This window comes from Osmerus eperlanus, chromosome 17, assembly GCF_963692335.1.
Source record: "Osmerus eperlanus chromosome 17, fOsmEpe2.1, whole genome shotgun sequence".
Lineage (NCBI taxonomy): Eukaryota > Metazoa > Chordata > Actinopteri > Osmeriformes > Osmeridae > Osmerus > Osmerus eperlanus.
The window spans coordinates 10,953,477-10,971,274 of record NC_085034.1 but is presented as its reverse complement, the minus strand read 5'-3'; the positions used below and the strand labels follow the sequence as shown (position 1 = coordinate 10,971,274).

At 43.5% G+C, this 17,798-nt stretch overlaps 2 protein-coding genes across 7 annotated transcripts in view; both read right to left on the bottom strand.

Annotated features, from left to right (window-relative positions):
- Window positions 1-375: 375 nt before the first annotated feature.
- On the bottom strand, window positions 376-6,204 carry LOC134037717 (SIN3-HDAC complex-associated factor-like). Its single transcript, XM_062483194.1, is given in 7 exon segments — window positions 376-2,662; window positions 2,664-2,745; window positions 2,942-3,092; window positions 3,268-3,379; window positions 3,552-3,651; window positions 4,080-4,207; window positions 5,919-6,204. Coding segments are annotated over 6 exon segments (804 nt in total). The 5' UTR covers window positions 5,919-6,204; the 3' UTR covers window positions 376-2,431.
- Window positions 6,205-7,271: 1,067 nt separating this feature from the next.
- dennd5b (DENN/MADD domain containing 5B) overlaps window positions 7,272-17,798 on the bottom strand; it is a 64,593-nt gene continuing 54,066 nt past the window's right edge. For all 6 annotated transcript variants that reach the window (XM_062483185.1, XM_062483186.1, XM_062483188.1 and 3 more), the window contains 8 exons: window positions 17,535-17,656; window positions 17,238-17,383; window positions 11,917-12,035; window positions 11,554-11,741; window positions 11,383-11,465; window positions 10,029-10,155; window positions 9,382-9,556; window positions 7,272-8,986 (listed from right to left, as the gene is read on the bottom strand). In XM_062483185.1, coding sequence (XP_062339169.1) covers window positions 8,803-8,986; window positions 9,382-9,556; window positions 10,029-10,155; window positions 11,383-11,465; window positions 11,554-11,741; window positions 11,917-12,035; window positions 17,238-17,383; window positions 17,535-17,656 — 1,144 coding nt within the window. In that variant the 3' untranslated portion in view covers window positions 7,272-8,802. The remainder of the gene's footprint in view (window positions 8,987-9,381; window positions 9,557-10,028; window positions 10,156-11,382; window positions 11,466-11,553; window positions 11,742-11,916; window positions 12,036-17,237; window positions 17,384-17,534; window positions 17,657-17,798) is intronic.

The window sequence follows — 17,798 nt, the reverse complement described above, 5'->3', positions numbered from 1 at the left end:
GTCACAACGGTTTAGCCTAGAAGGACAACAGGGATTTTATTTTCATTGCTATATCATCACTTGCTGGACAACCTTTCAATTGGCAATTCACAAATATGTTTTGGTACCCTATAATTCGCTTTTATGACCGATATGGCCAGGTTAGCAGTGCTGACTGCATATAAATCAACTGCTTTCGAAAGGATTTCTTATGGGTTTTCTTTATGGATGAAATGCTGGCTAGCTAACAGAACGACAATATAATGTGGATACTTTCAGTATACTGTGCACTAATACATAATTCATAATTTGAGACTCGTAATTGTTGAAAAATGAAAACCATCGGAGCATTTCAAATAATAATAATAATTTAAAAAAACAATGACACACTGTAAGGAAACTTCACATCTGACATTTATTTATCAAGTAAAAATTACAGTGTAGAAAAATACAAAATGTCCCTCTAAAATCTGCCCCTTTCTAGACAGACACAGTTCAGTACTTTTTTTATCGTACATGCTAATAGCACGACTAAGGAGAAACAAGCACAGTCTACGTCCGCAGTCTCTACCCATCATCTCCGGAGAAAATAAGAGGCCTCAAGTTTGGTTGCATAACACTTCTGAAAAAATACGCATTTAACTCCAAACTTTAATAGGCTACAATCAATACAACTACAGTTTCTGGCAGCAGTTTACATCATCAGCTGGTTGAGGCCCGTCAACTAAATAAGTTTCTCCTGAATACATTTCAACACATAGTTTTAGTAGAGAAAAAAAGACGTGTAAAAAAGGACAAAGTACATTGACAAAATAAATAACAGTAAATATTTGGCAATTAACAAGACTCGTGAGTATATGATATATACATTTAAAGGGAGTCTCAGTTCGTACCCATAACTTATTTCAGACATGCAAGAGAGAGTAAAAAAAAGCTAAACTAAAGCTTAAATTCTCCAAAAGCTGCCATCATATAGTGCTAAACACTGTAGAGTGTGGTATATAAACACAACGGAAATGTACTGTACAGAAATGTAGTTGAGGTTTAATTTGTCAGTGTTCATGCAGCTTTGCACACCCTAGCGGTAGGAAATGCAAATAGTTTCTTTCGTAATAGAATAACAAATACAAAAAGTACAGAAAATGTTTTAGCGTGGCTATTAGTAACCTATTTATAAATAAATGACAGTCACTACAGTGAATAATCTAACATGGCAAAAGTAGACAATAGATGTTCTATGGCCCCCTGTACATACAGGGTTAGATAGAGTAAACACATTTCCTGTTTGGAAGAGGAAATCAGCATAAATAAGCAGAGCCAGCTCCAGCTCCTCCTATATCCATTATTGGCAATGACAGCTGTGGGACACAGTACAATCAGAGGAACATATTTTGTGAATTAATCATTAAGTGTTTTCTTTTCCTTTAATCACCTATATACAAACATATATATTCAAACTTTACAGTATCTTACTTGAATGGATTGATCTAAGTTAAACTGTGTTATACCAAGAGACAACATGCAGTTTTCATGCAAACAGAATAGAAACAGACCCACAGAGAACTGGTGGGTCAGAACCACAAGTTCTGATTCCTGTTTAGTGTAGGGGGGCCGTGATAACAAATCAAGATGATCCATGGATGGAGATAGGAAGCTCCTGAAAGAGCAGGTCTAAAGACCGTTGATGATTTTAGCTTAAGGTTCGTGTGAGAACGGGAGATGCTCCTAGACCAGACTTTAAGAGAACACAACTAGCAAAGGACACAAGGGGGGGGGGGGGGGGGCTTTGTGTGCTGTGAATGTGCTTTGTGAATACACATTTAACAAGTTAATACGATAAGATTCCTTAGTTTTCCCATTAACACTCTATATTCTCACAACACATGTACAGGAAACGGTGTGTTCCCTCCACAGACACAAACACAGGGCAGACGTGACACTGGGCACATTAAAGCTGCCATGACAGTGAGAACTAGAATAAGCGGTTTTGAAATGCATTATGCTTTCCCCCCCCCTCCCAACCCTCCTCCTTGAGGCTGTCATTATGTGTTACTAAACAAAAGCTCAGGGTCTTTTTGGTTTCACCCATCCGGTAGCACTCAGGATTCAAAAACAATGAAGAAAAATAAAAGACGTAGCGAGTGTGTGTATGGACCTGGGAGAGGACAAGTCAGGCAGTGGAAGGCTGTTCTCTAGGCTATGGCTCAATCCTAGATGTAAAAGGTACAGTTCTAGAGGTCTTAGTTTGTGCATGCAGCTTTAGTGGCATCAAGCATTGGATATATTGGATAGTGGCTATTAAGAGGGTCAGGTACATTAAGTTAAACAGGCAGAGATGGAACAAATAGCTTATTTCTGGTAGAGAACAATAAATAACAAAAATATTGGAATAATACAGTTCCAGTAGGTCTTGATTAGAAAACAAGGCCATGAAGACAGCCTTATTTGGAGCTCATGCAGGTATCAGAGAAACGCAGACTTTCACGTGAATTTTTTGTCTCTTCGCCAGTGACAATGTTGTCATCACCACTACCCTGCCCCCAGCTCCCCCCCTCTCCCTCTTTTTCCACCGGGGGGGATGGGGGGCTGTCAGGCAGCTGGGTAATCGCTGCCTTATCTCCTCTACCCTGCCCGTCCTCCTCCTCCTCCTCCTCCTCCTCCTCCTCGCGCTCTTGTTTTTTCTGGCAGCAGGGCTTGTAGAGGTGGGGGTCTATCAGGACCTCCCCGTAGCGGCCCTTGTAGATAATGCCACAGCACACCTTCCGTCTGCAACAAGGGGATGAACATGGTCAACTAAACACTTGTGTCCAAACAACTAAATACACCAAGGGAGTCAAAATACTAATAACCACGAAAACAGGGTTTTTGAGTTGAGCATGGGAAATTGCAATATCCAAGATGGAACAGGTAGAGATTAGACTACGTAGGAGTTAATCTCAGGTACAGTTAGACTAGGCGTCACCTTTTCCAGTAGGTCAGGTCCAGGAAGGAGAAGACAGGAGAGCGGGCGGAGTCAGGCGAGAGTTCGCTGTCTGAGCCCTCATCCGATTGGTTGCTGTAGGTGGGAGACTGGGCCGGCGAGGCACTGGAGGTGGTGCTGTGAGCATCCGAGTCTGTGGGGTGGGGCAAACCGTGACAACCACCAATGAGAAGCCTACTTGGGTAGATAAAAAAGCGTAACTTAAGACAAATGACAGAAATGTGCCGATCTGCAGGTAACAACTAAAGACTGTGCTGCTTCAGGGTGCTTAGCTGAAGGCAGTGTCGGCCCTGACAGTTGCTCCTTACTGTGTCTCTTCAGCTCGCTCTGCACTCGGCTGATCTGGCTTGGCCTCACCTTCTTCATTTGCCTGAATTTCACATTGGTCTTGACGCTAGGGCCGCCCTTGGCGTCGACGACCTGAAACAAAGCACAGCAGGGTTGGGGGGGGTTGGTGATCTAAGTGTGATGTTACCCGTTTCCACAGTAACAGGCACCTGCTCATGAACCCTTTTACGTTGTCCTGTTGAACTCCTTACAACATGGATGTTTGATGGTGTGTTTAGTGCCCTGTTCTGTAGCAGGTCCTTACATGGTTCCAGTTCTTCTTGGAACCTGCCGGAAGCTTCTTCCATCTTTTCACCAGGAGGACGCAGGCATTGCAGATCTCCCCACACCGCACCTCTCCCAGCCTACGACAGACAGCGGAAAAAGGAGGGAGAAACAATAGAGGGACTTTTAAGCATAAAATAAAAAGTGCAGAAGCGAGAGCAGGAGTGGAAGTCTAGCATTCGCGTATGTGAGATTGACACGCTGAAAACCCTGAGCGATTATTAATATCTCTCCTCTGGGGGTGACTATGAACTATTCTCAGCCTCCCCTCTCCTCATGCTGACTCACGTCGTTGGTAACCATGGCGGTGGACAACAGCGCAAGCTAGGCAGCGTGGAGACAGACACATGCAATGTGAAAGTGGACTCGGTGGATGGAACGGTGGATGAATGCAGTCCTCTCGACAGAGGAGGTCCATGCAAGCTCACTGCATATCCAAAGCCTCACCCCACCCCTCTAGGTTACAGAGGGGGGCTGACACCTACGTCGATAGCAGTGGACCACTCACCGAAAGCAGCTCTGGAAGTCCCCCTCGTAGCGCTGGCTGTCGGTGAAGCGAGAGCTGGAGGACTTGGCCCGACATATGCAGCAGCCGTCTGTACTCCTGTACATCTTCGGCTTGTGGAAGCCAAACATCTAGACGTGAGACAGGAACACACAATGATATAATCAAATAGTCTGCTTTCTGGTGACTGACAATTTCAATCTGATTCACTGTGAAAATAAACTATGGTGTAAAGGGGGATAATTGTAGATAGCTCTGTGGAAAGCTTTGACCAATGAAATGAATACATAAATGGGAGCCTTGAATAGAAAATTAGTGTCTCTCTCATGGTGTCCCTATGAAGGACATTGGTGCAAATTAAAAGATTGTCTGAGCTGATTGATAGATTATGGTGCTGCCATTTTAAAGTTAATCTGTTAATTCTGTGTTTTTCCATTGGGCGGTGATGGAATTATACTGTGAGCAAAAGCATGTATGTTATGTGCACAACAGCGTCACAGGCTTTTGAGACGAGCCCCTTTTGCCTGGCTTGACTCAGACATAAAAGAGCGGGGAACTGGGTTATACGTCACAGCGTTAGTGGGATGGGAACAGCACGGCCTGGAGATGTTACCGACGATGTTACGTAACCGTGGTCCTGATGCAAGAGAAACCATGTGGTCGGTATGGAAGATTTGCGGCATTATCGACGACTTGTTTATTTTTCACAGTAATATGATTGTTGATTAAAACAATAGAGAATTAACCTATTCTATTATTTTCATAATAAATGGGGCGATGTAGACTCATCAAAAGAGGCAGGAAAGCATGGGCTACTTAACTTGTTGGATTTTGCATCCTAGAATAACGATAGGCTACAAACACCGGTTTTTCGAGTGTTTGTCTTCAAGATTCACAGTTGTGGAGTGCTGGGGGCTCGTCTCCGGAGATAGAAGGAAGCCTCCGGCATCTAGCCTATCGTCAACAAGAATTCGCCGCAATTTTGTCAGAACCCTTGTTAAACCTCACACAGGCATTTTGATTTAGCCTACTCACCTCGTTTTACGTAGTGTTTTCCCCAAAATCATTCAGCGACAATTAGCAATTTTGCCCGAGGCTTTCAGCCGATTCAATTTCGGAAACCAAAATCGAATCAAACTATGCAAAACCCAATCATATCTAGAGCTGCCTGCCAAATGAAAAAAGTCCACCCTAAGGGAACTAGTCGGTCAAACATTTCACTGCTAAAGACTACTGCAGTTGACATGTCCCTCAATGCTTTGAAGCAGATCACACCCACACGTCAAATTCCTACTCTGAAATATTACATTCGTCTTTTACACATCATTTGAGGTTTTGGTCATGGGAACGGCTCAGTCCAGGTAGCTTTTAACTTTGTCGAGTCAATATGCACGACTTTACGCACTGCCGACGAAGGCTCACCATCTAGTTAATTTCAGTAAACACTCCGAACAACACGGTTTAAAAAAATACAAATTTCCACTTAAAAAAATGGCTTTAAAAGACTCCCGTCCCAAGAAATGAAAGGAAAGCACTGTCACTGTGCAGACAGACACCCAACACCGAGGTTAACAAGCGGACGTTTAAACAGTGTCGTTACAAAAGACATTCCAATGAACAGGTAATAGTAGGCCTTTATATGACGCTATGGACATCTAACTAGAAACGAAAGTAACGAAAGTTACATATGCAATGAAGGACGTGCAAGGTGTTGACTAAACAAACGGTTTTCGTAGGCTTTTAAAGTTATAAAAAATACTAAAATAGTCTAACTTCCAATCATCAGTGTAGAGATTGACATCGAGACAGTTTAAATTCCGCGTATTGCAGTTTTATTCTTACCTTTTGTTATTCACAAATGTGGTTATTGACTTGAAAGCCTGAGTTCGTCGTAGGCAGTAAATCTCATTTAACAACACCGTCGACACACTATTGAGATGTTACCAGTCGTAGTCTACTTCCAATGTGCCAGTAGTAGAGAGGTATGCGCGTGCGCAGGACGCTAAACCACCATTTTCTGATTTTCTTCAATCAAAGCGATTCACATGGACTGACGTCTATGCTTGCGTCTACATTGTATTGTCCATACATGGCCTGAAAATTACGTGTGCTACGTGTGGGGGGTGGTACCAGTTGCCATGGTGCGGTAGGGATCTAGGGGCGCGGTCCTTTAGACTTCAAACACAGGGGGGCACGCAGATGTTATGTAACCAGCAGAGCCACAGTACCAAGGGAGAAATTGGTCACTTTATGAAATGAGACAATGGCTTTATGTGCATATTGGTGACACACAGCAAGTCACTGGGACGTTTTCCTTTTTTCAAACTGACTTTTTAATGAAATGCATAATAAATATCAGAACAGAACCAAGCTCATTGTTCCTACACAGACACAGAAATCCATTTGGTTTTCCTTCCATAGAGTAGGCTAACATCATTCACACAGGCAGCCATGGAAAAGGTAGGCGTAATAGATCACTAGTATTTCCTGTTAAGGGAAGAACAACTTCACTCAAGAGGTTGAACCTGTTACACTGCAGGGTGTTACATAACAACAATGGAGAAGAATGTATGGAATGGACCAGACACTGTCCATTTACGACAGAGCCAAAGATGGACAAACTTCTAAACTGATACACTGCAAACCCTGTTTCTCTGTTTTCAGCGACGGTGTCCATCCTGGATGTTTGTCTTCATTATGAGATAAGTATAAAAGCAATGAAAGAGCCTAACTTTAAAAACAATCCCACATGTCATGCATGTTGTATCAATTTGGGAGAAGAAAAGACACCCTTCATTCCTGTTAGTTGTCCTCCTCCCTTCCGTTCTCATCCATAGTGTTCTACAGTGCACTCAATTATTCCAGTCAGTCAATCAGAAGTTCCTAGCATAAAAGTCATTAGAAAACACAAAAGCAGTAACAGGAGCAAAATCGTGGTCAAACTGCATTCAGCTGGGATGAAAAGGGAAATCAGTGGTCACATTGGTCTCTAAATAGAATGTTAGTTTCCATATATATATTTATTTACACCAGTGTCTTCACAACAGACAGCAACTGGTAATGACCACCATCTTTCAACAATACCACAGTTCTCAGACAAATAAATTACATTAAATCAAACCCTTCCGAATGGAACCTGCAAGAGCCTTGCAGGCTGGCCCATCCTTTGAAGAGTTAACACTGAAAAAATACTGAAATACTGTGGGTTAAAACATAGAATAGTTTGTTTTTTGGCTTCTTCTTTTTGGATTCAAATCTACCTAGTAACTGGACTTTTTTTGTTTTTGTTTGGATGTGCACACGTAGTGGGGATTACAACAAATTATGGCTAAATTTAATCATCCTTATAAACATGCACAAAATGCAATGCAGTTTACAACAGAAATGCAGCGGCATGCTCATGGAAAATGAAAATACATATCAACAGCATTGGTGGGAACAAATCTATTTCCTACAAAGATGAAGACAATTGTCTGGAAATAGACCAAACACCTGTCGACAAATTAGTAGATTTCAGTCACTAAAGACATCCAGTAGGGGCTATTTGGGGTCCAGGGAACTGATGGATTCTTTTGACATATTTTGTATTCCAGTGCCTTTCACATTTAACACGTATGAAGAACTATGGGACATCTGGACAGAACAGAGAGTAATGCTTGTCAACACTGAGACACTGACTGTGCTAAAGAGTTCTATTGGGATCAACTAGCATAAGGATGTACCAGCACTGTGAATGTGAAAGATGAGGAAAACGATGGGTTTGAAAGATAAGTTGGTTTAAACTCCTTGTAGAGGTCACTGTCTAATACAAAAATAAAAATTGAGGGTCAAGCATACACACCGACGCACACACACACACGTTCAAATTCAAAAACAACTCCTTCCGGTGCCTGTCATCTAAAAATGTCCATGCAGCTTGAGACAAAATCCCGCCTCTAAACCAAGCAGTGGTTGTGTCCATCAAGATGCCTGCCAATGACAATGCAGTGCAAACAATCCTGTCCAACAAGGTGGGAAACAAGCAAATAACTAAATCACACAGCTATGTTGAGTGGCTCAGTTTGGTAGAGAAACATACAAGTCCAGTTTTAAATGATCAACATCTTCAGCTGAGATTTCAGAATTATTATACAAGTAATATTTTCCAGTTTGGAGGCTGCAGGGAGGCTGCAGGGACAAACGGTCTATTTTGTGTTTGGGTTCTTCATGGTCCACTATGATCCACAGACATGCATGCTGATGCTAACCGCTAGCTAAGTGTGGAATACGGTCTGGCAGAGAACTACAGAACACAGGCCAGAAAGGTCTCAATCCACGCACACCACTAATGTCGCGAGAAAGCTACACCCACTGTTACTCAAAAAGTTTAGTAGCCTACTAAATGTCAGAACAAGCGCAAATTTGCAGTAGCTGCGACCACGTTACATGCATGCGCCAAAGTGGGGGGACATTTTTGTGGACCAACCAACCGAGCAAGCTAAAGAGCTGCTGGTTGAGGCTAAAAACACAGGCGAATGATACTGAATTGACTCTCATCACTGACGCAAATGTCAGCTGAGAGGCTAACTCTGTTGCTTTGGTAGCCGACATGTCCCCGTTCTCCTCGTCACGTTTCCTCTTGCTGCTTTTGGGGTTACGCCATAAATCCCAAAGCGAATCCTGGTGCAGTTAAGGAGGAAGGGGTTGTATGAAACTTAGTCTTGTCTGTGTGCGGTCGTGTCAGAGGTTAAAGGTCGATGCCCTTGACCAGGGAGGCCTCCAGGGTGATGGGGAAGTCGTGAAGGGTCTCCAGGACGCTGATAAGGGCATTGACGGTACTCCGCTCCCTCAGCAGAGCGGAGTCCTCATACATCCGCAGGATCAGGGGACATTCCACCAGCAGGGGGAGCCACTGAGGCAGTAGTCGGTCCCTGCAGGGATGGATGGTGGTAAGGAGAGAAAGAGAGGGGATGGAGGTTGATGAAAAGCAAGAAAAGGAGGTAAAGTGTTGAACAAGACAAAAACTATCAGCAATTGATCTGTAAAATATTTTGATCCACAATTGTACCTGTGTGTCAATTTATGTCAGTGACATAAGTTTTTATCTATCTTTGTATTTCTACTTACTATGTTTACTATGTTTATTGATATGCACCAACCTACCAAAGCAAATTCCAAATTCCATGTGTAAACCTACCTGTCAATAAACCAGATTCTGTTTCTGATTCAGTTAATCAATTAATCAAACTTTATTTCAGAGACATATTATGTCTCTGAATACATTAAAGGTGATGGTCACCATCTGTTACGTGTGTCCTGTCCTCACCTGGCTCCCAGACAGACCAGTAGCTGGAACTTTCCGTCCTTGCCGATGTTCCGGGGGGTGGAGTTGATGGCGTTGACATAGCGACAGAGGGAATGGCAGGTAATTCCCATTGGCTCCGCCGTCTCCTGCAGGTCACCCATGTGATTGGCCGACTCCATAAACGCCACAGCCTTCTCTGTGGATGGCAGTCGGGATGGAGGTAGAGAGAGGAGGATGAGAGAGGGGGATGAGAGGAGAGGAGAAAAGGTGGGGTGATTTTATGGGGGAGGAAGGAGAGATGTTAGGTGACAGAATGCAGGAGTATCAGTTTTTTATTTAGAGTTGTCTACTCTACATAAAGGCAAATGTCCTCTTATCAAGTAATATTGAATCCATCAATTGATCACATATTCATTGAAATGCTTTAACCATCCAAAAAGGTAGGAGATTAAACTGATTTTGATATAACAGCTGAAGAAAGAGACCTGCAGGCTCAATGGGACTGTAATTGAATTAAGTAATTGTAGGAATACTATTCAATTTCCACCAACACACCACTATAGACAGCCAGCTCAGATTTATTTTCAGATAGCTGGCAGGTGACATTTCTAGGTTCTACCAGTAGGACACGCCCACGCTCCACTTTCCATACATACAAATACACTCACCCATAAAGTCCCAGACAAAAACAGTCTTCTGGAAGAGACGGGCCGACTTGAAGCCATGGTGGAAGAACTGCTCCAGGGCCCCGACCAGACCACACTCCCCACACAGCAGGATAGTCAGACTACCTCTCTGGAGGGAGGGAGAGAAAGAGAGAGATGACCAAAGACGAATAAAGAAATTGAAAGAGAAAAAAGGATGGATGGAGAGAGAAAAAGAGATGGATAATGGAAAAAGAGAGAAAGATGGACAGATGGAGACAGAGAAAAAAGGATGGATGAAGAGAGAGAAAGGGAGGGATAGTTGGAGAGAGAGAAAGAGAGAGAAGGACGGAGGGAAAGGGAGAAAAATTGACAGATATATCAGCACATATTCAGTGGGACTGTACAAGAATGTAAAGGACAGCCCACATGCTCTATTGTAGAACTAAGAGTTCTTCAACCGTTAAAGTCACAGGGGACTTTAACCAAGCCAAACTGAGAGTCGTCATAGACGGATGGTCTGTTGCATGTCTGGGTCAACTCTAACAGACGCACAGTTAATGGTCTTCTTTAGGGCACCCTACACCTCTCTCTCTCTCTCTGACTGAACCAGTTGTACTGAACCACCCTTTTGTATTGTACATTTAAAGCCCTCCTTTTCTCTGGACTGTCAATAGAAATGCCATTACACTGGAGCACTCTGTAGCCATAAAACAGACAAACCATAATGAGAGAGGGACAGAGAGAGAGAGAGAGAGAGAGAGAGGATGTGTGTGAGAGAGAGATGCACAAACAGAAAGAAAATAGGATACATTAAAGAGGAGATGTAAGGGGAGTAATACTGGGATGGGTTTGTTAAGGGCCAGAGAGAGTTTTGTTCGTTATCTGCCGCTTGTCCGGGGGTCGGGTCGCGGGGGCAGCAACTTAAGCAGGGAGGCCCAGACTTCCCTCTCCCCGGCCACTTCCACCAGCTCTTCCTGGGGGACCCCGAGGCGTTCCCAGGCCAGCCGAGAGACATAGTCCCTCCAGCGTGTCCTGGGTCTTCCCCGGGGCCAGAGAGAGTTTGTTCAAAGTAAAGCTAGTGTAAGAATAACAATGCATGCTCTATCTTGATATCCTTCCAGGAACACAACACACAATTAGTCTCCCAAGAAGGAAGCACTGTAGCCGACACCACACCATTAAACAAGCCCTTCACTACGGGCAAAGAAGAAGAAAGAGCAGAGTATAAAAATAGTCTTCATATGTACACACACAACTACCCACGTAACAAACACACACACACACACACACACACACACACACACACACACACACACACACACAACAACCCCCCCCCCCCCAACACACACACACACACACGACAACCCACACACACCTCTTTCTCCGGCTTGTGGAAGTGTTTGTTGATGTTGTTGACCGCTTCTCCTATAGCTTCTTGGATTTGAGCTGATGTAGGCTCTGAAACAAAGCAAACCGGAAACAGTTTTAGGTGAGTGAAGCAGAAGATGATGATGGAACAGCAGCGGCGGCATCTTTCAGAACTCACTGTATCCTCTTGCTGTCAGCGAGATGACGCTGATGCGTCTGGTCAGGGAGGGCGAGCGCTGTGCCGGCGGCGTGCGACAGCCCCTCCCAGAATCCTCCTCTGCGCTGGGCGCCAGCAGCTCCCCAATCAGCACGCGCTCCAGGCTGCCGTCATCCACGCCTTTCCCTAGCCACCGTCCACAAGGGAACCTGAGGAGGAGAGGAGGGTGGGATGAGGAAAAGGAGAAAAAAGAAAAGGGCAGAGGTCGACAAAAAAAATTAGTGAGGGAAGAGGGAAATCTAGACGGAAAACTAAAACAGTAGTCTGAAGAATGAGCAGGGCGCTTAGTGGAGGGGTGAGGGGAAGAAAAGAGACGGTACTCACTTGTAAGTGTGTCCAGTAATCTCGTTGCGGACCATGACGCAGTCCACCAGCCACTTGGCCAGCAGTCCAGAGTTATCGTGGCCCAACTGGACAGTGGTCAATTTTCCTAAGTTCTGACACTGCAAAGGCACACACGCACACACAGTATAAGTATCAAGACCACAGCTTGGTCTAGATTCAGAGGGCTCAAACAGTAAAAAACAAAAAACTCTACATCTAACTTTTTCCAATCTATTTCCTTAGTCAACTAAGAATTACAGTGCACTACATAAAACAGATCATGTGCAACTAACAGGAGACTAATAAACTAGGATATAGCCTCTTTCTAAGTACTTTTACACAACACCGGCCCAGTCTAAGTTCACACTGGGAAACATTTCATTTGGACTACAACAGCTACAGTCAAATCCAGTTAATGGTTAAAGTGGCATTGAAGGACCGAGGCTAAACTCTAACCTACAGAGCAAAGCAGGGCCTACAGGTTGACTGGAAGACCATCGACCGGGGGAGATAAAGGGGGGAGGACTGGTGTGCCCTAAAGGAAAGTCAATCTACCGCCTATGGGGGAGAGGAAAGGGATGGGAAGAGATGGAGAGAAAGGATGGGTGAAAGGGAAGGGACAAGGATGTCTCGTTTCTAACCTTGAGCATGGCGGAGATGTGTGTGTGAGGCCTGAAAGCAGACTGAGGGTGGGTGGGTGAGATGGAGAAACAGGGTAAACTAGAGAGGGTACAATTTCAGGGGAAATTGTAGGGTGTGCTTGCTTGCGTCGGTTGCACAGGAGTCCGTTTTTGAATGACATTTTTACAACTGATATTTCTGTATATTTTATATAAAAATGCATACTTATTATTTATAAAGATTACATAGATTTAAAAGCTTTATTTTCTGCATTTACAACTGAAAATACGAGTGAAGTATAGAATGAAATAAATGTCTTCTCATTTCCCCTGCAAGAGGCAGCATCATCGTTGAATCAAAAACGAATACATTTGGCAGACCGGTGTAAAAATTGACCTAATCTCTATGACTTAAACGTCATTTTAAGTTTTTCCCTTCTCGTGATATTTTCAGGCATTTAGCCTACTCATTGCATTCATTCATTAATAAAGAACCCCCTTTGAAGATTATTCTACGACGTTACCGGCAGTAGAAGATGGAATCGCGATTCAAACAGTACCATCTGCTAACTGAAAATATGCCCCCCAAAACGTAAATAAGCTTGACATTTATTTAGTGGAAAATCGCTCATTCATAAAAAGCTCACTGGTAGCGATCATTGTCAGTAACAACGCAAAATGCTAGCCTATATAGCCCTGTGTGGAGAAGCTGCCCCGGTAAATTGTACTACTACAGTACAGTACTAGACTACTGCTGTGTTCGTCTTGGTAGCGATTGCGTTGGTTGAATTGGATTTAACGTTCCGTTGTACGGTTTAGGCTGAAATTAATTATTTTCATGAACAGATTGACAACGTTTGGGCTGTGGCAATGAAGTTCAGGTTATTAGTTATTAGTTATTAGTAGTTACTTTTGATTTAAGTAAGGGGAGTGCCGAACATGTTCTGTCGCCGTTTGACTTCCTAAACAGCTGTGTAGATGTTTTGGTAACCCTTCCTTTTACAGTCCCTTAAGTACTAGGTATTTACATAGAAAGTAAAGGGTATGTTTTCTGATTTTATTGGGTATTACCGATTGGGACCAAGGTGGTAAATACCTATAATTCGAAGTATTTACCCATTAACTAAATACTAACGTGCTGGTCATTACACCGAGGTGAAATCAGTTTCATATTCGAGATTCAACAGACATTCATATTCGTACCTCCGTTCAGGCTCCGCGTCATATTTAGGGACCGGGGTAAAAGAGTTGACAGTCAGAATGTTTCTTCAATATCTTTGTCAAAATCCACCATACAAACTTCAAACTTGTTGCACATTCTTCTACTACTGACTGACCAATTTGTACAACCTTTGATTTGGTGATAATGTTGATTATTGATTAACCCATAGCCAATAAATCAATAAAAACACCAATATTTCTGTATTTCCTCAATATCTTTGTCAAAAATGAACATCAAACCAGTTTCACATTATTCTACTCCTAGCTGACCAAGTTTTCAAACTTTTGGTTTGGTGATAAAGTTGATTATTGATTAACCTATATTGCCAATAAATCAAGAAAAACACCAATACGTAAGGGCAACGTAACTGTGTTAGCTGGGTGGCCGTCTTTACCTACTTAGTAGCAGTGGTATTTACCCAATAACACATTATAATTTACCATATATCTCCCGTAGTTACCAACTTACTACCAGCGGTATTTAAATATTAATATTTATAAGTTTCCAGGTAAATACTAAGTTTTGTCTTCTGTCTTTACCTAATTAGGACCAGTGAAAATTACCGAGTAATAACCAGCACGTTAGTATTTAGGTAAATACTTCGAATTATCTAGGTATTTACCACCTTGGTACCAATCGGTAATACCCAATAATACAGAAAACATACCCAGTAATGACCAGCACGTTAGTATTTAGTTAATGGGTAACTAAGTACTTCGAATTATCTAGGTATTTACCACCTTGGTACCAATCGGTAATACCCAATAAAACACATAACATACCCTTTACTTTCTATGTAAATACCTAGTACTTAAATGACTGTAAAAGGAAGGGTTACCGATGTTTTTGTAGTGTCTCGCGTAGGCTACAGCGTTGCAGTGAGCTACAGTACACTGGTTTGAAACCACAGGTAATGATAATTTCACCCACAAATCGTTTACTTGTAATCTAATGTCATAATAAATCCTACAAAGAAAATGTATTTGTGAGGAATGTTTATTTTAACGATTGAAAACAGATGCATCATAGACCACTGTAGTATGTGCTGCCCGGGCAACAGAGGCTAATGTCATGATGCTAATACTTCAGTGAAATAGTAAACTACTGTTTCCGAAAGTAGATGTACTTCCTTAATAATATCATCTTATATTGTACATTAGACATCACAATTGTGTGTCATATCACAAAGTAAAATTAGTAAATAGTTATCACCCTGGCCTCTTTGCTTGTGGCGTTTCTGCAGTTGCCTTGCAGTAAAGCAGTTAGCTTAGCTATCTCCCAGAAGTTAACGAGCTGCTAAACTAATGTTCTGCTAGAGGTAGTCACGCGAGTTTTCGTGACGTTAGTGGCGTAAGTAGCGTCATTGACTGTGGCTAGCAAGTTTTCCACCGTTAGCTTCACTTTTCGACACAAAAACGTAATTTCTACTTAAACCGAAATAAATAGAAGCAACTCAATCGCTATCAAGACGAAACTTTTGACACCTAGGTTGTCTATGTAGGCCAAATAGTTACTGAGTTTTAAGGGGGCAAAAATAAATATAGCTGCAAGCAGCAATGAGGTGGCCAAGCAGTCGAATGACCCATAAAACATGTTAGACATCCTCAGAAGAGGGCTACGAGTACACGCAACAAGTTTGGTGTGAGTCCATCAAAGATTTTCTGAGATACGACCCAACTTCCTGTTTGCTGGCTTAACGGCACATTTTGATTGGCCGTACCGGGCAAATGGTTTTGAAAATCCAAAAAACATGATAGCTTTTGTGAGGCTTGGTCTGAAGATGATCTCTGCCAAATTTGGTGAAGATTGGAAAACATTTGTAGGAGGAGTAATTCAAAATGGCGGCCGCATCAATTCGGCTGTTATCACAAGTTATCATGTGTCACACATGGGATGTCCCAAGATATCATCAGACAAAGGAATCACTTAATAAAGGCAAACGAATCAACAGTTATTGGCCAAAACACATTTTTGCATCCTGCGGCCACGCCCAGTGATCACAGGATCACATTTTCTGCAGCTTGTTTCGGTAGAGAGGGTCTCAGCCTTGAGATGTTTCTCACGTGGTAAAAATAAGTTTGGCAGATGGATTTAATGTGTACATCAAAGGACAATGATGAGTCCAGCTTGACACCCAGGTTTGTGACGAGTGAGGAGAGAGGGATGGGGTGACCATTTATGGTGATGTTGGTGATACCGGCCTTTTTTGTTTGATGGGGGGTGCCAATAAGAATGGCTTCTGACTTGCTGCCATTTAGCTTTAGGGAGTTGTCGCTCATCCAGCGCTGGATGTCATCCAGGCATTTGGTAGAGCAGGGGCCCCAGGTCTGACCCCTGGGGAACACCGGAGGTAACGCATCTAGTGCTGGAGGTGAGATTGCCAAGGGCAACATATTCCTGCCGTTCTGTGAGATAGGAATAAAAGAAGTCCAGGGCAGTGCCTGTACTTCCCAACTCCTGGAGGCGCCGATACAGGATACTATGGTCCACTGTATCAAAAGTGGCAATTAGATCCAGCAAGATAAGTAGACCTTAGGAGGTCATTTACCACCCTCACCAGAGCAGTTTCGGTGCTATGGAAAGGTCTGAAACCAGACTGGAAAGATTCGTAAAGTTGGTGGGATTGGAGATGGTCATGTAGCTGGAGGGCTACAGCCTTTTCCAAGACCTTTGCTAAGAAGGGGAGGTTTGAAATGGGACGGTAGTTGGAGAGGTCCTCCGGGTCCAGATTGTGCTTTTCAAGCACAGGTTTGATGGCTGCCAGTTTGAGGGAGGGGGCTACTTCAACAGTAGACAGGGACCTTTTTATTATGTGGGTTGCAATAGGGACAATGGCTGTGAGGCACACTTTCAATAGAGATGTGGGGATGGGGTCCAAAGAGCTGGTGGAGGAAACTTTTTTGAAACAATGCTGGAGAGCTCAGCTTGGGGTGACCTCAGAAAAGTGATCAAGGATTAGGCCATCATGGGGGGCATGATCCGAGGGAAGATCGGGGTCGGGGTTGATGTTGCGCCAGATGTTTTAGACCTTTGATTTGAGGAAGTCCATGAAGCGGTTGCAGTCATCAGAGGAGAGAGTAGTGGTGGGAAAACTGCAGGGTTTGAGCATCTGATTTATCGCTGAGAACAGGTACCTAGGATTTCTATGGCCAGCGTCAATGAGAGTAGAGTAGTAAGATGCCCTGGTAGCTCTTAGAGCAGAGGAATATACTTTCTGGTGTTCTCTGAGGGACAGCCTGTGGACAGTTAGGCCAGTTTGCCTAAATCTGCGCTCAAGTGAGTGAAGGAGAATGCTGTTGGAGAGTATTAGTTAATAAGCGAAACATTTAGGAAAATCGGGTGCAAGGTCATGCCACACAAAAACACCCAAATGGCCTCCAGAAATCCCACTGGTCATGCCAGTAAATCACATCGACCCAACGTCACTGGGAAGTGGGACAGAGCAGTGACTAGGGTCAGAGGTGAAAAGTCTAACTCACGTCGAAGGTCATCTCCAGGACGTTCTTTGGGATCTGCATGACGCCCGAGTCTCCCAGCTCGCCTGACACACACACCCAGGGGTTAGAGGTTGTCATGGCGTTGCTCAGCTTCTTGATGGGGAGAATGACGGCTCGGTATGGGATCACTGCAGGGACAAAAATGGTGTTGAGCGTGTGTGTGTGCGTACATGTGTGTACAAAAATGCACAATTTCTCTGGCACTGCCTTCAAGGCATTTTCTGCCCTAAATAATGTATGTTTTTTTACGTGTGGCCAAGCCGGGGACGGGGTACTCACTGATGGTGGTGAAGACACTAGTGAAGCAGAAGTAGTCAACAGCATTCAGGGACAACAGGTGAAACAGGAACTGCTCCTTCTCCTCCTCACAGCGCAGGAAGGCATAGCGCTTATACAACTTTCTGGATGACCAAACACACCAGTGTTGTCATACAAACATGTAGACAAGACATTTAGGCCTCTGTGTGACTGTGTATAGGTCCATGTGGTTATGTCTGTCCATAGGCCTGTGTGAGTTTGTCTGTGTGCATCGGTCTGCAGGTC